Source organism: Triturus cristatus, chromosome 3_1, assembly GCF_964204655.1.
Source record: "Triturus cristatus chromosome 3_1, aTriCri1.1, whole genome shotgun sequence".
Lineage (NCBI taxonomy): Eukaryota > Metazoa > Chordata > Amphibia > Caudata > Salamandridae > Triturus > Triturus cristatus.
In genome coordinates this window covers 147,149,496-147,169,732 of record NC_140583.1, presented here as the reverse complement: position 1 = coordinate 147,169,732, position 20,237 = coordinate 147,149,496, and the positions used below count along the sequence as shown (strand labels likewise).

Here is a 20,237-nt window from a genome sequence, read left to right as displayed (position 1 = left end):
GTCAATGACCTGTTGGAATCTCTGACCCTACCGAATGAAGTTGCGATTGTGAAGTGCAGTGCACATCGAAAGATTACGGATGATGTTGGCCGTGGGAATGCGTTTGCTGATGAGGTCGCCAAAGAGACGGCCAGGAACATGATGAGTCGGATGTACGTTGCAACATCTGCAAGATGGATTGCTGAATCAGGAATGTGTGAGAATACGATTGAAAGTATAAAGGCAATCCAGAATGAAGCAAATAAAAATGAGAAGAATGAATGGAAGGAGAAAACGGGTAAAATGGATTCAAGTGGATGTTGGGTTGATTTGTCCGAACAGCAGCGTTGGATGTTACCCGATGCGTATGTACTTGCGGTAGTCACGATGGCGCATGGAGCGGCGCACATTAGTTCGAAAGGGATCTGTAAAATGTTAGCTCCAGTATGGAAGAACGATGGAATTACTAAGTGTGCGGAAAGAGTGGTGAAAAATTGCATGATATGCCTGATGCATAATCCTGGCAAGGGAACCCCAACCCCAGCTGGTCACTTTGCTCCCCCTTCCTGTCCCTTTGAAGTGATTCAGTTGGATTTCATCCACATGGACAGGTGTAATAATCTTAAATATGTCCTAGTGGTAGTCTGTGCCTTTTCAAGATGGATTGAAGCGTATCCGTTAAAGGATAACACTGCTATGTCTACTGCCAAAATCCTCCTCAAAGAGTACTATCCCAGGTATGGTATGCCACGGATTGTTTGGTCGGACAATGGAAGTGAGTTTGTAGGGAAAGTTATGAAGAGTGTGTGTGCGGGTCTAGGAATTATCCAGAAATTCCACAGTGCGAACCACCCACAGTCAGCAGGTTTGGTTGAAGGGTACAATGGTACCTTGAAGCTGAAACTTGCTAAAATTCAAGCTTCCACTGGTCTATCTTGGCCAGACGCACTGCCTTTAGCTTTAATGTCCACCAGAGCGACTGTACACTCTCGAGTAGGGCTTAGCCCATATGAGATTGTGTTTGGTCGTCCTGCTAATGTTTATGGAGTCCCTAGGCCAAAGGAATTCAAACAGATCGAATATCCAATGTTGATTGATTACCTTTTTGACCTGACTGCTAAATTGAGCCTTATTCATCAACAGGTATTTGAATCCTTGCCTAAACTGCCAGAGAGTCCAGGTCATACATTGAAACCCGGTGATCAAGTTGTGGTGCGGAATTTTGAACGAACCCGGAACCTCCAGCCAAGATTCGTGGGCCCGTTTCAAGTGCTCCTGGCCACAAGAACTGCTGTACGCCTAGCTGGAAGGAAGAATTGGGTGCACGCTAGCCATACGAAGCGTGTCCCTCTCCCACTCCCCTACGACAACTGGGTTAGACAGGGATTTGGTGTATCTGAGACAGAACCTGTTCCTAGGCTCATCCCCTTCAGTGATGCAGAGTACATAACGGACAAACGAACTGAAACACAGAACTCTGATACCCCACCAGGAACTGTTCCTTCGAACCCTGAACAAAGCGTTGTACAAGATGAACATTTGTCACCTGTGGATTCGAACATTACTGTACCTGCAGATCAATTGTTTCAAGATCAGACGAGACCAGAAAAATTTAGATACAATCTACGTTCTCATTTCAGAAAACAATAACATTGCATAATTACCTTTCTATTTAAAAAAAAAACTCTTTCACATTTCCATTCAGACAGGAAGTTTGCTCTATAACTTTTTGGTTTTTTTCTCTCACCTTGCCATCTGGGTTACCGTAGGGTCGTAACGTGTGCCTTGTTTTAACTTGCAGGGAACCAGACACAAGGTCGGTTCCTTCGGTTTATTTTGGGAACTCCCAGGGTAGACAGAGGCAATTTTTTAACGGGTACAAACCATCCGTTGCGAACGGTTGTAGAAGAGGGAGCTTCCTGAACTGCGACGGGCTAATGTCATAAATGCCCGCAAGACAAAACTGTATGAAATATTGTATAGCAAATGTTTCCTAATGCAATGTGCCCTGACATTTCTGATTGTTTTGATAACGCTGGTAGGCGGAATTATTTTTGGTATTCAACTGATCTTTGCACCTGTTACATCTACAGTATCTCCCCATGCTTCTGTTTCTCCGACTGTCGTTTCTTTTCATTCCTTCCATCCTTTTCCTGCACATGAGCAAGCTCGACGCTCTGAGTTTATAAATAACACTTTCATTCAGCTCTTGCACCAACACCAACTAGTAGTAAACACAACGAACTGCTGGGTGTGTGGCCTGATACCACATACCATGGACAAGGGTATCCCTTATCTGGTTCTGCCCTTTAGTTATAATGGATCATTCTGGGCATTTCAGACCATGTTCGCCTATGCTCTAGAGACCTATCCCCCGCGACCTCCGTGTTCCACTAGGTATAACTCCGCTAATAGAGCCTTGGTAAAGGGAATTACTGACATGGTTAGAGATGTCAATAACGCTCCGTTTATTCCCAAGGATGAATTGCGAGTTTACATGGGTTGGAATGTTACGGAATATGGCATTACTTTGGGTGAGAACAAACGTAAGAGCTCGACTCCGATCTGGGTCGTACCCCACCAAGGTCAGGTCTGTTTGCAAGGAAATGGGAGGAATCCGAAAGCTCGACTAGGAAAGAGTGACTGTACCGAAATATACGTTTTCCCGTCACAGTCTTCTCCTGCATTCTTAGCTGCTAAGGGCACCTATTTTGTTTGCAAAGACAGAGCATATACATGGCTGCCTGCTGACTTTTCAGGCTCATGTTATATTGCTCAACTGTTGCCTCCGACATACACTGCTGCACCGGATTACCACAAAACTAGAGTTGTGAGAGGTATTTTCAATAAGGAAGACACTGCTGGCCAAGAAGCAGGAGACTTCTTCAAAGGTTTCCTTCCGTTCTGGGGGCCTATGGCCAACAGTAGAAACTTACGTCAACTAACACGGGTAGTTGAATCCACTATTACCGAAACTGCGGGTGCCCTTAGTAACCTAACAGCTGAGCTTCAAGCGGATCGCCTCATGACATTACAGAATCGTATGGTCCTTGATGTATTACTTGCAGATCGAGGTGGGGTATGTAAGATGATCCAATCGAGTTGTTGTGTTTTTATCCCAGATAATGCGCCAACAGTATATAAGGCCATTTCCAAGTTACACAAAATCTCTGACTCTATTCATGTAGAGGAAGGTGACTGGTCACTAATGGGATGGTTCTGGAATCTGTTATCTGCGTGGGGATGGAAAGTTCTGATGGTCGCTGGTGTTGCGTTGGTACTTTTATTTTCGTGCTGTCTCATAGTTCAGTGTGGTCCTGCCTTATGTGGCCTTTGTGCTTCAACATGCGTAAGAGGACCACCTGTTTTTGGAGATACGTCACGAGATAGAATAATGTTCCAGCAACATATCAGTGACCTGATGAACATAGAGATGGACTCTGACATAGAGTAAGCTATTGCCTATGTAAGGGCAAAAGGACGGTCTGAGGTTCTGCAGCGATCCGAACCCGTGTATTCGGTATCGTAGTACTGACACGATTCTGGTACCAATGAACCGTAAATGATCCATTTAATACATGACAGTGTTTTCGCTGCGCTACGAGCATGAATTCACTGAGAAATAGAGCATTTTGTTATAAAATCATGGCATCCATTTTAGATACGGCACCCATTTTGTTTCTTGCCCTCACATAGTCAATGGACGAGCAATGACCCCGGCAGAATCACCTTGTTAAGGACACGTAAGCTCGAGCCCGAGGAAGCTGACGCTGCATGACTAGGCAGAATCAAGCTGCCTCCCCTGCCTGAGGCCAGCCCTGCTATACTGGTTCTCGTGTCCATTGTCCTGATTGAGAGGCCGAAGACGGTAACCATGCCCGTTTATGATCCATAAACACCTCTTATCCTACTTTCCTATCCCTTGCACCTGGCTCTGCTCCTCTCCTTCTGGGCTTTTACAATGGGGAGGATACGATTTTTATGATGGTGAGGATCGGGCAAAGAATGGAAAACTGACAAAGAGACTTGATCGAATACTGAAAACCTACGACTAATTAATGTTTAATGTATGTTTATTGTCTGTTTGGGATACCGGGTTGGGCATGAAAGATATTCGTGTAATGTTGCCTGAAGACATATTTTGTGTATTTAAAGAGCAACCCACTTCTTGCAATTTGAACAGTCTCGTAGATTCTGCCTTTGTGTGGTTCCTATGACTTCTGTGTCCCTGCAGTAAATAAATCTTGGTCTCTGACGCCACCATCGAGAAGCTCGCGTCTCTGTTTATTTGTGCACCGAGACAGGAAGGAACTCAGGGTTCTTTGGGTGTTGTTTCCCTGACACCTCTGGACTCTTAAAAGTCCAGAACCTCCGCTTCTTCTGTTCGGATGCAGTGTCGTAACACAAAATGATGGGGAACCCTGTTAAATGGGGTCAATGGAGCCCCCTCTGAATGGTTGGGCCCCACTACACTGCAGGGGTGTGCTCTGTAGAGCTGAGTGGCTTTTCAAGCATTTCACTATTTCTTATTCCATGCCAATGCACGTATTCTGCAAGGCATGCAATGGCATGTCTTAGAGGGTAGGGGTGCCCCCACCAAAATAAGAAACCCTAAGGGCCTCCAAGGACCTCCGGGGCTGTGGGGGACTCAATTATGCCCCTGTCAAGATGGAATTAGATGCTGTGCTCATCAGATCTGCATCCTCTGTGAAGTTTATCTCGACTTAAGTGGTCAAATGGTAGTCCTAATATACTAAATCTTATCAAAGATTGGCACATCTGATATGAGAAAGTGTCAATTTCGGCTACATTGTTTTTACTACATGGCTGTACTTGTTCTTATTTGACCCAGAGATGGTGATAAGTAGGCACTTGTCCCAGACTGATGTCACATCAGGGGTTCAATCAATGTCATCAGTGGAACTGACGCTTTCACAGTTGTTAGAAAGATATCAGACAATGCGCATCAAATGGCATATAAGACATCGATTCTGTATAATTGGAAAAAGATGGCAGCCTCCGTTGTTTAAACTGACACCTCCATTGTCTTAAATGAAGACCTCCATGATCTACAATGGTGACGCCCATTACCTAAGATGGATTCAGAGCCAACGGTAAACCAGCAGGAGGCTATAGCTAATAATTAAACCTGTCCTATATGTGCTAGAACCTCACACTAAAAGAAAGAAGCCTAAAACCAAGTGATTAAAATAGATAAAATAGAATTATGGAGGGAAACAGTCATAAGATTTATGACATTTCTGGAATAATTTATACACTAAATAGTCACTACATTATCTCTGAATGTATTTTTGATTAACCTTGATTATCAGACATATTTATTATACATTTACAGAATAAAAGTTCATTCCAGAAATGTGTATTTGATGAAATAGCAATCCATCACTTGTTCAATAAAATATCTTCAAACTGAAATGAAAAATAGGTCTCTGCTCAGGAAGACATGATCCATACAACAGCTTTGCTTTAGGTCCCATCTCTTACTACTTTGTCCTCCAGTGTCCCGACTAACTCTTCCATCTCACCTCATCTTAACTTCCTTCCTCCCTATTTACTGTATCTTGTGTACAAAAGTATCCATGTGCGCAGATGTATCCTTGCGCCTCATTCCACCTTCTGGGGCAGATTTACAAGCCCCTTGCGTAATTTTTGCGCCGCTGTTGCGTCACTTTACGTGACGCAGCAGCAGCGTAAAAATGCGGCCCATTTACAACGTGATGCATCTAGGGAGATGCGTCACGTTGTAAAGCCCTGCGTCACATTATACCTGCGTCAGGTATAATGTATGCAGGGTGGGCGTTCCAACGCACAAATACCTCATAGAAGTGACGCAGTGAAATCTACAAGATTTCACTGCGCCACTTCTAGGACGCCACTGCGTCAAATTCTTACGCCTGCTTGAAGCAGGCGTAAGGAGTGACGCAGCACAATGATGATAGGCCTCCCCTTGCTTTGCTGGAGCTGTGTCGTGCTGGCGACACCACTCCAGTAATGCGTGACTTTTGCATCAACAGATGCGTCAGAAATTCTGACGCATCTGTCAATCCTTGAGCCATGGTGCGCCGTATTGTAAATACGGCGCATCCATGGTGGCGCAAGGGTTTCTAATGGTGTCGCAGGGAAAGTGATGCATCTGTACAGATGCGTCACTTTCTTCTAAATCTGCCCCTCAGTGTCTCTTTAAAAACATCCTATCACTTCTTCCCCTAGTTGAATAATCATTTGACCTTCCTATTTTCCTACCGTTATTAAAGTAATGTACAACACTGAGGCACAATGAATGTAATTTATGGAACCGGAAGAGTTGTAATACTTATCTCAAGCAAAAAGATTCTTAATGACAGGGTTCTAGGAGGAAATATAAGTGAGAGTATTTTTTCCTACAAAACATAATTCACTTAGAAAGTAGGGCATGAATTTAGTTCACACGTGCAGATGAGCAGATATGCGCCTCGAGGCATCTCAAAGATTTCAGTACGAAGCAAGGCCACCCAGGTCTCTTAAGAGCACAATTCTACATGTTTTAGTAGAATCTTGTTACTGTGCAGTGCTTCCGGGCCACATGCAAATCCAGGCACTTCGAGGCAGTTTTCTAAAAAAATCACTTTATTATGCATGTGAGCGAACACCACCACCTGATAATTAATCGCCGTCGCGTCAGTGGGATTCTCCTCACGATAAACATGTTAATAACGGGGTTCAAAAAATTAAAATTAGATTAAGGCTGGTGTTGCATTCACAATAAGCGACACGCTACCCCTATTCCCCAACCACCTTTTGTGGGTGAGAAGTGACAAACTGCGGTTGAAAAGGGACAGTATCTATGCAAGGCACCCAACCAAGAGTAAACGCACAATTTGCAACCGTGGGGAAGGAAGAGGAGGGTTGGGGGTGAGTGGGGTTGCAGGAGAGTTGGTGCCTTTCATGAAGAAAGCAAACAGTTTCTTAAGCATCAGTTACTTCGATTAGAGCGACAGGCTGAGTCAGCGATGAGTCGCGCCTGTGCAAGGAAGGATCAACAGTATGGCCATAGGTGCTGGTCCATTCATCTAGCAACGCGGCGTCGGCGGTGAGGTCACCATCCGCACTTACTCTTCAGGCTTTAAAGGCAGTCATTTCTCAGCCTGCAATATGCAAGAAGGAATGCATCATCGGCCTTCCCCGTGGTCTTTTCAAATGTACTGACGTATGAATTTGTTATTCATTTTTGGCTAACGTGGACAAGGCTAGGTCACATATCTGCGCGCTGTACTGTAACAAGTCAGCACAAAAGCCAAAACGCCACAGTGCCATGGTGCACACCATGTAAGAGTTGCATGGTCAAGAGGTCAAGAATCGTCACTCAATCTCAATGTAGCCAACAGATGTAAGAACCATTCTCACACACCAACAATTCTATGTGAATTGTCTTAGATATGATTGAACCACATATATGTATTTGCCCTGTGTGCTGCATTTGACACCATGGACAATCAGACCTTTTTGTGTCAAATGTCCAGAGTGGCTTGGGTCACTGATTGCTCCAATATTTGTTTTATGGTTTTCATGGCCAACCCAATTACACAGGGTAAGTGCTAGGAAGAGTTACCCAATGGCTTCTAGTAACCTGGTTTTCCACAAGGTTTCCCCATCCCAGATCTTGTTATTTTCTATGTTCAGTTGTTGCATTAACCCTTGCATCGTTGGCCAGGTGCTGTGATTTTCATATCCGCGCCAATCACTCGCAGCTGCATTTCTTCTTTACAGCAAATCTCTCTGGAAACTGAGCATGTAAATAGTTTGATGGACACAACTCAGCCTGAATGAGAAACAAATGACTGGGGATAAACGCAGCTAAAGTATAATTAACAATACTTCACTCCATTCCTATTATTCACAAACTGGGATCAGAGGAGGTATGGTAACAGGCCCACAGCGCCCTACTTTGAAGGAGGTGAAGATAATGGGTGACTTCTATTGTGACTACCCGTTGATTTTAGACAACTAGGGGAAAGTTCTCCCCCAAATCTGCAGTTTTTACAATGACCCGATTGGTAAGCCCCCAGGCTATTTTTCTGATTTTATAATGATTATTGAACTAGCATGGTCTTTGGAGTATGTGTAAAATCAATAGACTGAATAGGATCCATAATCATGCTCAACAAGGGCTTTATGGAATATTCGAGATTCATCATGTAGTCCACAGTAAAGTTTAGGATCCTGTACACTGGAGTCGTACTTATACATATTTTCCTGCATTTCTTGCTGTTATTCCTCCAGCAGAGATCTGTGATCAGTTGGAGCTAATATTGGCGGTGACAAAGAGTGCTCGCAACACAGTTTGGGAGGCATGCCACTTCTATCTGTAGGCCTCAGACTCTAAGACTATCTTAAATGTTAAGAGAGAATTTCAACCTAAAGCAGTTTAAAAAAACTTCTAAAAACAATTTGATCCTAGTAATCAAGCTGGGAAGTATAATGCAGCATCCACTTTGGTACCGCCACAGTTACACGCTATGTCCATTTATTGGACTGGTTTTGAAAGTGTGGATGTTGCTAAGCACACATTTGCCCAGGGAAGAATGTATTTGCCAATTGCCTTGCTGATTGTTCAAGGAAGGTTGAAAGGATTGTCAAAGTTTAGAGATTCACATGAGATCCTGCTATTCCTTTTTGCTCTCTGCTAAAACAAAAAAGTACTGGACAGAACCACACCAAATCTGGAAGGAAGGGATGACTTTTATAGCTCCTGGAAAATCTTTGACCGGCTAAGAAGATCGGATGTTTATGCTTTGGAGACCATTATCCGGGTCACAAAGTGGCTCTGTTAGTTATAAAACAAAGATCTAATTTTTTTTATTTCTTTTATTAACATTTCTTAAATGCAGCACACAGTGTACATACAGTATATTCAAATGTCTGAGAGTTCCATTAACAGTGATGTGAATAAACAGCCATGACATTCTTCCACTTTTAGTATATTTACTGCTCGGTACAGAGTCCGCCCCGCAGGTTAGGGATGGTGAATCAGGCTAACTACACGCTAAAGAATGTTGCGTTCCCTATTGCCGCAACTCCCCAACTTCCAGCCCTAAGTCTTGGGGGGGATGCGCTGTTTCATAGGAGGGTTCAAACAAACAATGGGGTGACCCTGTGTCCCTCAGAACCTGGGTATTTATAAAGATAAAACAATGGTTCTGTCGGGTATACTGTCGGGTATACATAACAAATTTCTTGTACAAGTAATTGAATTGTCTTATTACTTATGCATAATCATCTCATGCAACACAAAAACAAAAACAATTTCATCCAAGCAAACACACGAAAAAGAACACAGTTTGATGGGTAATAAGTTGTTTTATATAAATTACATAATTTATAGGTTACCCATACTTGAATAAAAAACTGTCAATAAGGTGAGGTTTTAAGGTGACGAGTGATCAAGTGACATTTTGTGCTCAGTGATACAGTTGAGTGCGCGTTATGTACACGGTGAATACAATATTTACAAGGGAAGGAAAGGCCAGACTGAAAACAATGACTCTGCTATTAATCCAATTTTAGTTTTCCACCCAGAGCCTTGATATGGACCGAGAAGTGGCCTCGACGTTTCAACCCAATTAATGCACTATTGAGTGGTCATTGCGGGTCTTCATCAGGACAAAGAGGGGGGGGGGGAAGAGGTGACAGCCTAATGTGACCAGAGTAAATCCTGGATGGTTGACAGAGTCCGCCCCGCAGGTTAGGGATGGTGAATCAGGCTAACTACGCGCTAAATAATGTTGCGTTTCCTATTGCAGCAACTCCCCGACTTCCAGCCCTAAGTCTTGGGGGGATGCGCTGTGTCATAGGAGAGGTCATATATGTTTGAAGAAGTTTGTCCCTTGTTGTGTGTCTTCGGGCCCGCCCCAGCTAGTCAATAGAGGCAGGGGGGTCATTTTTGCCGCTAGTCGCCTCCGGGTGTGCAAGCATATATGCGAACAATGGGTTCCAGATGTTCCTCGGTCTAGAGGCAGTGGGCAGTAATTCTGCATATATTAATGTCTGTTCCTGCCAGAGGAGGAGATCTCTGATCCAGTCCTTAAATTTTGGTGCCCGCCCTCTACCCCATTTACATGCTACCATTCGCTTAGCCAGCAAGAGCCCTAATGCAGTTTATCTTCGATATGCTGAGGGTATGTCTACGGTGTTGCCTAAGAGAGCTACTACCGGCATTTGCATGACGAATCTCTGTGCACTCCCAGGACAAATCTAGGAAGCCTGATTCCTCCTGTCTACATCTTTCACAAGCATCGCTATCTCGTAGTTTAAGCTTAAAGAGCTTTGTCGGAGTGTATAAGAGCCTTTATAATGAATGATTAGCAGCCGGCTGTTAGCCGATATCCTGCCTGTCTGTTCGCAGCAATAGCCTCATTTCCTCTAGTCGAGGGGTTCCCCTATCTCTTGCTCCCACTGCTCTCTAGCGGTCCCCACATGCGCGCATGTCCCTTTCTGTGTGTTATGATATATTAGGGACACTACATGGGTGGAATTTGAATTCTGGAGTAGGCTATGCAGTGAGCCTACCATGGGGGGTTCACCGGGGTAGACAGGGGTCACAGCTCTTACACTCTGCCTCAATCTGACAGACCTAAATAAGTCCATCGGCTCAGGCTCCTTATCAGCAAAAAATCGCTCTTTAATGCGGAACGTGCCACTGTGTGTAGGTCACCCCACTTTACTATGTCCATCCTATTGAGAAGTTGGCGGCATTGCAACTCCCGGGTGACCTCCAAGGCAGGGTGTCGGATCACTGGGGTGAATACAGCATTTTTATATTCAATTGTTCAGCTATTTTCCCCTTTGCGTTCACAGTGCACTTCACAGTGGTGAAGCTCACATCACTCATCCTAGTTTGCGTAGCTATGATTCCAGATAGTGAAAGTTCTACAATTTTGTATCTTAGAGCCATGTGAAAACAACTGAGAAAAGTGATTTCATTCCAGCTTTTGCGAAAATTCACTATTCTTAGAACAGTTCACAAACTTTGTTGCTGAGAAGAAAATTCCGAGGGAAGGTGTGTGGTCATTTCTTACCACTCTGATAGCCTCAGCCAATCCCAGAGGAAAGTGGCTGTATGTAGTCACAGGGATTACAAATGTGCAGCATGCTTAATTTCTGAGCCAAATTTAATGAAAAATGACAATGACGTCCTTTTTACTTATAACCGTAAAATACCTCTAATCCAATTTCTGTACCACTTCCACTGCTCTGCTTAATTAAGTAATCTTTGAAATCCCTGAGCCGCACGTGCTCAGAGGCAGTAAACTGTATTCTGTTGTGCTGCCTCAGGGCAAAATGCCACACACACAGCATTATTTCTTTTTATCGTAGATACATTCTTTTTCCTTTACATTGTATACAGTCCTAATTAATGCACACATTTCTTTCCATACAATACCATTACACATAGGATGGTGTGTTAAAGTGTTACCAGCTGTATTTAAGCAAGAACGGCAAGACAGAGCTTGCCTTTTGCTAGACCGGCCTAGCTCTGTCTGAAAACCCAAAGAATATAATCAGCAGCTCTGAGAACTGACTATTTTCTAAAACTAAAGACAATTGGATGGAAATCTACAATGGATGCACAATTTGAAGAAATATCTGTTGTTGTGGTAATTCAAATTAAATCTCATTACAAGGCAAACAGACTGTCTTAGTTTAATCTGACTGTGTTACTGTGTTTATTTCATGAATTGCACATATCCTATATATTCCTTGTAAGAAATTGGGCAACTTGTTGAGGGGGGTGAAACCATACTCAAGCAGCAACCACAATTCTTGTCATGGTGAAGTCACAAGCAAACCCGAATTAACCAGTGCTCAACCCCCTGGTAGCTCAGAACAGAGCAGTCAGGCTTACCTTAGAATCAAGGTGTAAAGTATTTGCCTAACACTGCAAATAGCAATAATTTGAAAATGCCACCCATGTAAAAAAAAAAAGAAAACTTAAAAGTAGATGTCCAATGTTTTAAATACACTGCACCCTGCCCTGCCCTGTGGGTGGTGTAGGGCTGTTGGACTTGGCCCATTCTAAAGAGTCATCCCCAAACGTTTTACTTTCACCCTCCTGGTTTCTGAACATGTTTTTCTTGGCTTTGGATTTCTGCACACCTTACCACTGCTAACCAGCAAGTGCATGTAGTCTCGCCTTAAAACAAGGTAAAAGTGGCTTACACCCAATTGCCACGTTCAATTTGTTAGTCCCTAGTAAAGTGGGACTACATATATCCAGGGCCTGTAAATTAAATGTTACTATTGAGCAGCTAAAAATAAGTTATGTGTCCTATATTGGAAGTTATTTTTTCCATTTTGATCTATAACACTAAGAGCCTGATTTAGATCTTAGTGGGACTACCTTTGTCCCGCAGCAGTGGCGGTATTACTTCGCCAAACTGACGGCAGTCCGCCCGTTGCATTTAGATGTTGCGGCAATAGACAATAGCCTGCCATGGCAGCGGTCTTCTCTGTTGGCTAACAGTACGCAGTCAGGCCGGTGGGTTTGCACTGAGCTGATTTAGATGTTCCTGTTGTGCTATTGGTGTCCTAGCAGAGGTCTGCTGATGGACTGAGTTATGGTGGAGCAGAGGCTGGTAAGTAAAACCTATTAATATGTCTATAGTCATGACTGCTAGAAAAACATATGTAGGCAATGTTTTATGTCCATTTTTGTTACAAAATGAATGCTACTCACACAACATACACACACTATTGCACTCCCACCCACACGTACTACTAGCACTACACCCCCAAGCACCACATCAATATTTTTTAAGGTCGAGACTGGGCAGCGCATGTGCTGTTCTGTGAGGCATACTGTATTCGGTATATGGGTTATCTATGACTATCCGACTAGCCCACCGCTGTTGGTTGGCTAGTTGGGCTGCTTTTTTAAAACTCCTTTTCTCTGGTTGGTTAATTTTGTGCATATGTCCAGCCTTTTAGTGCTTGGCTCCCTCCCAACGGACATCACCAATTGATTTTATGGGTTGGCCAGCTTTTGCCATCTCTTGACTCCTCGCTGGCACATCCTCGTCCTCCCAACACATGCAAATGTAGCACCCATTCATGTCGTTATCTGGAAGGGGAACATTTAGGTCCTTTTTTACAGGCCACTGGCCTGCTGAAGAACGTCATGGGATCCGTAGTGAATGTCATGGGATCCATAGGTAAGATTAAGATTAAATAAGCTTTTGCAATGAAATAGGTTTCGCATTACTGAAAGTTTGACATATTGGCATTGCAAATAATAATGCAATGTCAATAGCTCAAACATGCGAGACCTATTGCAATGTAAAGGCTCGTTTTATTAGGTGTCAATACAGGTGTGTTAAATTTACCTTGGTAAATAGGAAAATAAACACCATTGCATTACACCTAAGAAAAATATGGTATATAAGAGCAATGCAGAAATACACGAGGCTACAGCAATTGACAACACACAACACATAGTAGGACAACTGTAGAAGTACCTTACCTTAGAACTCTGCGACAACGGAGTCATTTGGCATTGTAGTGGAGTGGGAGCCGCAAAGGAGGGGCCTAGACCAGGGGGTTCAAGACAGAAATGGAAGCAGGAAGCAGGAAAAAAGATACGTTTTTAACTAATTTCTATTGATTCTGCCAACTCAAAGTAGGCAGGATTCCAGCCACAGTTGCCTCCATAGAAAGGCACATCATTATCAGCTCAGCAGAACTTATGGCAGGATTCCTGCCGCCAGGCACTTCTGTCTATGGTGCCGTCAGCTTGGACGAAGATTGCTGGTGGAGGCAGCGGGACTGTGGCGCTCTTTCGCCCATGGACACGGCAACATCTAAATCGGGTGGGCGGACCACCAAGTCGGCGGGTGGTAAGACCGTCAAAAAAGCGACAGCGGGACCTGGTCCGCCAACATCTATATCAGTCCTTAAAACAAAATCGCTACAAAAAACACTTCAAGTGCAAAAGCAAAAAATACTATGTTAATGCACATTCAGTGTCCAACAGCCATTTCTAAAGAGTTAGAGACAGTGCCATCACTGTAAAGGCTTTCGTAGGCTCCCTTCAAAATGGGACTTGGGGGTCCTCATATACAAATATTTATCTTGCAGCCGGGGCATCATAAGCTGAAAGCAGATTTGTGGCCCCCACAAGAGAGGCCAAAATCATGTGGGGCTCCAGTGGAACCACCTCCATGGGGGTCAGGGAGCACCTTGAGGCAAACGTAGAGCAGCTGGTGACCTGCTGCTCCAGGTTTGTGTACTACATGCTCTTCTGAGCATACACTTTCATTTGTGCTTGTGCTCGAGATAGGACCTAGTCAAACAGTTTCACGTTTCTTCTGGCACAAACTAGGGTCCTGCGTCGATTCCGTTTTACAAATCCAGGTGTCATCACTATGCAGCTGGGGATTTCAAAGTATTAGTATACAAATGAGTAGGAAGGGGACCTGGCAGTACTTAGAATGTGAAGTAAGATACATAAGTAGCTAAAAAACAAATTGGTCAACAGATCAAAACGAAATGCTTATACTCATTATCAAATTTCTTGCTTGACCAATTAAGAAACAAGAAAGAGAACATATTAACAGAAAGGAAAAGTTGAAAAAAAATCACATTTATCTTATGTAATTTTTATGCATTGATTAAAAATGGAAATACTTAACATCGATTGAAATTATTGTATTCGGTACCTACCTTTGCTGTCATTTTAGCCAAGAGCTCCTGCAGATCCATGATGCCCTGGACCAAACTCAAGAAATCACTGCAGGTGGGGCATGCTCAATAAAAAAAGAAAATGAAAATAAATATAAATGTTCAAATATCCAGACATTATTTTGATTTTCATTTAAAACATTAATTCTAGATCTTAAAAAAAGATTTTACCAATTTACCACTTCATAGTCAGTATTCCCCTTTGGATAGATCATTCTAGACCAGGGATGTCAAAAGTATGCCGAAGATGGTCATATTCCTTCTGTAGTACATTCTGTGATAATCACTGACTATTTAAATCAATTTCATTTAGAACATCCCATGTAATATTATTGCATTTGACATCCTGAACATCTGGCTTAAATAGATAGGTCTCTTCTGGGCCTATTTTGTACTCTTCTGCTCTACACACTGATAGCATCACAAGTTGTTGCAATGTTTATTTTTCTTTCCTAATGCACTTAAGGTCTGTAAGAGTTCCTGTTTAGCCTGGTTGCATCTTGAGACACGTTCAGGACGATGCCTGGTGGTTTCAGTTGGTATATTTGTGGGATTAGCCAAAGGTCCCAGTTTAACTAATATACTTTTAGTATTTCTGTCTGTATTTATTAATGTTTACTTTTTGATTGCATGAACACTTTAATTGCAAATAGTATTTTTCTCAATATGTATTTAATGAGTAAGTGTACTCACACACTTGGATGCATGTTGGGTTTCAATGGTGTAAAAGACACACAATATCACAAATCACTGATTTGACATTTGCACCATTTAATGAAATGTGACAGTAACAGCTATTTTAACTTTCCTTGCTGTCAGTCTGTCCAGCTATCCGATGATTTATAGCACAATGGATCACTAAAAAGAAGAACTAATGTAATGATTTCTGCATTTCAAAAATAAATCCAGACAAGGCTGTAGATTGCTTCATGTTTATTTAGCTGTAGCAATCTGCATGCATGGACAACTGTGAGTGACACACACACACACCCCAATGCTCTGTATATGGAAGAAAATGTTTACTATTCCACTATTCCGATGCCTCTACTTTCAACATTGAATTAGATATTTGAAAAAAGAGTGAAGAATATATTTGAGTTGCATTTTTACCATTTTCAAAAATATGCTGCAAACATAGGTTTGTATTTATAAACAGGTCTGTTTAGGGAAAAATGTAACTTGCACTACACAGTGATATACTGGGGTAATTACTCAGGACGCATCCCAGCCCATTGGTTTATACATACTATGCACCTCAGTTTGGACTGAGTTATATGCAGTCATGACCCTGCTCCAATAGGAACAGTCTCGCAAGAATTGTGAGGCCAGAACACTGGCAACCCTGACTGGATCCAAAAATGAGGAGGCATGGTGTGCAAAATAACAATGGACTCGGATGCGTCCCAAACTTTACCAGTGGCTAAAATTAATTTAATGAATTTCACCCATCACTTTTTTTTAATTCTACAGTGTGAGGCACAATGTATGAACAGTATGCCCAGACATGGGACCCATGCTCACTCTGCCACTGGAACAAAGATACACCCAACTAAAGCGCACCAACCACTGTGGAACCGGTCTTAGGCGCTGGTGTTCCCGTTCAGCGACTACCTGGCTGGACTGTTCCTATTGGAGCAGGTTAAGACTGATTTGCATATGTCTGGGTACAAACTGAGGTTACATTGTGTGCAAAATAATGGGGAACTGGGGTGCAGCCTTGGATAATTACCAGTGGCTGAAATTAATTCAAGCATTTCACCCACCACAAATATCCTGGAAGGCTCTAGGCACCCTGGGGCTAACACTGTATATTCCTAAAATTCTTAGCAAAAAGGCCACTTTCATTGGGAGGAAAAATAGTACTTGACAGCAGCATTAGCTTATGAGATGTGCTCTTGCTCATTTGTTAATACACATCTTTTTTGATTTGGGAAGCTGATGATTGACAGCTTGTAACAGTCAAAGCTAGTTACTACAAAAAGTTATAAAAAGACTCAGTGAGTGCTTTATGGCATTGGCTAGGATTATATTGGTTATCTAATATTTCTGTAAGAGGTTATGTAGCCCAAATACCATATGGCATGACCAACTAGTCCACCCTGTACCTACTGTCCCACTGTATATTAATATAGGCACTACATTTTAATTCTGCAGGCTGCACTTAGATATTCCTCATTGCTCCACCAAGAACAGCCATAACAATCGGCCGTGGCTTGACTCAGTAGATGTGCTACTACCACAAAGTCACTGAAGCTCGTGTAAGCATGGGAAGGGTATTTAAGGAAATTCCTGCAATCACCATCCGCTTCACTGTGAAATATTTAGAGGGGAAACCCCAGATGAGACACACCATTAAGAGCTTTCTATCTCTGTGACCCTAAATGTAACCAGTGTGCCTCTGCATGAACAGAGTTTGAGCTTATATGTTTAACCTGCAGGTTTGATATATTTTGGAGAGCACTTTTATGGACTCAGTAACATGGTGTTATGTTTCCAAAAGAGCTTGGATCCCAATCAATTACTCTGGAGAAATCTTCAATTTTATGTTCTAGAGGAAATCATCATCAGCGGTCCGTCCTTTGGGGCCGATGGGACCCAATCCCCACCTTTCTGCAAACATAAAGAGTGTCGGGCTGAGCAAAGGTCAGCCTGATAGACACTCTCTATGCTCAGGTCAGGCAGCCAGGTTCTATACACGCGCTAAATGTGCAGGTGACTAGCTGCTTGGGTTGAACTCTGCCAGGCTGAGGATGTTACAGCCCTGTAAGCATGACCTCCTGAGTTTGGCAAAGTGCCTCGAGGTCTTCTCCCTCATTACGAGATGGAGTGTCACAGATAGACTTAGACCTAAGTGCTTTGGTTTTGATCATTGAGTGACCCAGGAATGAGTTTCTATCACTGTCACCTCATCACAGAGTGGGGTGGGGTCAGCAACACCCCCGACTGCCATCCCACTCTGTCATGATTGTTGGACTGCTGCCACCTAGAGGTCAGTCAATGAGGGGAGGTGGCAGTCCCAACTGTCCAGAACCATCGAGGCTTCCCTCCCGGGGCGCTGCAATTGGTAAGTTTTATGTTTTTTAATATTCGGTGTCTGTGCGTGTGCATGATTATATGAATGCATGGATGTGTATTTGTGAGTGCGTGTTGTGAACTGTTGTGTGTGTCTGCGTGTGAACGCATGAATGCGACTGTTGTGCGATTGTGTCCCACTGCTCCTCCCCTGCTCAAGTAAGCGTCTGCCACTGGAAATCATATACATGTTTTAGTTGTTTAGATTCAAATGATAGTCCAGGTGAACAAGATGAACAGCATATTTTCAGGATGTTGAAACAACATACAATGAACCTGAATGGAACTCTTTACATAGTCAGCGGTTATCTTTAACCTCTGGTTTGGCTTTGTCCTCCTGGACTAAAACAGGCTTTGATCCAGATGCTATTAGCAAACGGAACCAGCCCCGTACAAGCAGATCTCTCTATATACACCAATGTCCATCATGCAGAGACAGAATAATACATCTAACTCGCCATGGAAAATTGAGCTGTTTGTTAAGAAAGCTAGAGCGCCCTGTACAGCATCAGGAACACCAGTTGGTAGGTAGATCTAGCTCAGCTATCTACACAGAGGGTAAACAACTTTCACCGCGAAACTTTGTCCCCGCAGGAAACCACAACGCGGTCGTTACAACGACCGCGTTGTGATTCCACATACCATTACTCCGCAAGTCGGAACAACGACTTGCGGAAGCGGGGTGGGGGGGGGGGGGGGGTGTTGGATTTAAAATCCAACACCTTCCCTAGTGTCTACACAGACTGGAGTTGGCATACTAAATTATACTATTCCAACATCCAGCGCACCCCTCCGTAAGTCGTTGTTCCGACTTGCGAAGTCATGGTATGCGAAATCACAACGCGGTCATTGTAACAACCGCGTTGTGATTCTCTGCGGGGGCAAAGACTGCAGGATGACGAGATAGATTCACACAGAATGCCAAGGATTTATTTGAATTGTAGTCTAGTGCTTGCCTAAAAATACATCAGTAGAAGCATGCTTGTCTGAAGAAATTGCTACTTACTGCGGTTCAGATTCGGGCACTGTATGATGTATGCATTGGGCACCAGCATAATCTTCACATCTTGAATGGTACCCTTCAAAGAGAAAATGAAGCATTTTAAGAAAATTAAGTATTTTTAGAAGAATCGCAGTTTTTTTCAACCTAAATAGAGAAAAGTTGAGAACGTTTCATGTACTAAGGTATCACAATGATTGGTGTACAAAAGATGGTCTTGTTCCTATTCTTATGCACTTGTTGTGTCTAAAGCACATACATCTAAAATGAGAAAAAAGAGTTCATGCATAAACTGCGGACAGAGAGAATCAGTCGCAGTTCACTGCACAGAGTCAGTCACTCTTCACTGCACAGAAAGGCAGTTGCTGTTCACTGCACAGAGAGGCAGTCACTGTTCACTGCAAAGAGAGTGAGTCACTCTTCGCTGCAGAGAGAGGCAGTCACTGCTCACTGCAGAGAGGGGCAGTCACTCTTTGCTGCACAGAGAGACGGTCACTTTTCACTGCAGAGAGAGGCAGTCACTGTTCACTGCAAAAAGAGGGAGTCACTCTTCGCTGCAGAGAGAAGCAGTCACTGCTCACTGCAAAGAGGGGCAGTCACTCTTCGCTGCAGAGAGAGATGATCACTTTTCCCTGCAGAGAGAGGCAGTCACTCTTCACTGCAGAGAGAAGCAGTTACTGTTCACTGCAGTGAGAGGGAGTCACTGTTCACTGTAGAGAGAGTCAGTCACTCTTCGCTGCAGAGAGAGGGAGTCACTGTTCACTGCAGAGAGAGGCAGTCACTGTTCCCTGCAGAGAAACACAGTCACTCTTCACTGCAGAGAGAGGCAGTCACTCTTCACTGCAGAGAGAGGGAGTCACTGTTCACTGCAGAGAGAGGCAGTCACTGTTCCCTGCAGAGAAACACAGTCACTCTTCACTGCAGAGAGAGGCTGTCACTCTTCACTGCAGAGAGAGGGAGTCACTGTTCACTGCAGAGAGAGGCAGTCACTGTTCCCTGCAGAGAAACGCAGTCACTGTTCACTGCAGAGAGAGGGAGTCACTCTTCGCTGCAGAGAGAAGCAGTCACTGCTCACTGCAAAGAGGGGCAGTCACTCTTTGCTGCAGAGAGAGATGATCACTTTTCCCTGCAGAGAGAGGCACTCACTCTTCACTGCAGAGAGAAGCAGTCACTGTTCACTGCAGTGAGAGGCAGTCACTATTCACTGCAGAGAGAGGCAGTCACTCTTCACTGCAGAGAGAGGGAGTCGCTCTTCACTGCAGAGAGAAGCAGTAACTGTTCACTGCAGAGAGAGGGCGTCACTGGTCACTACAGAGATAATCAGTCACTCTTCGCTGCAGAGAGAGGCAGTCACTCTTCATTGAAGTGAGAGGCAGTCACTTTTCACTGCAGAGAGAGGGAGTCACTCTTCACCGCAGAGAGAGGCAGTCACTTCTTCACTGCAGAGACAGGC

At 43.6% G+C, this 20,237-nt stretch overlaps 1 protein-coding gene across 1 annotated transcript in view; it reads right to left on the bottom strand.

The window, feature by feature from the left end:
* Positions 1-20,237, bottom strand: part of NELL1 (neural EGFL like 1) — a 3,594,225-nt gene that overhangs the window by 2,743,051 nt on the left and 830,937 nt on the right. Inside the window, exons 6-7 of the mRNA XM_085643606.1 lie at positions 18,791-18,863; positions 14,695-14,777 (exon numbers count right to left, since the gene is read on the bottom strand). Of these exons, the coding sequence (XP_085499732.1) occupies positions 14,695-14,777; positions 18,791-18,863 (156 nt within the window). The remainder of the gene's footprint in view (positions 1-14,694; positions 14,778-18,790; positions 18,864-20,237) is intronic.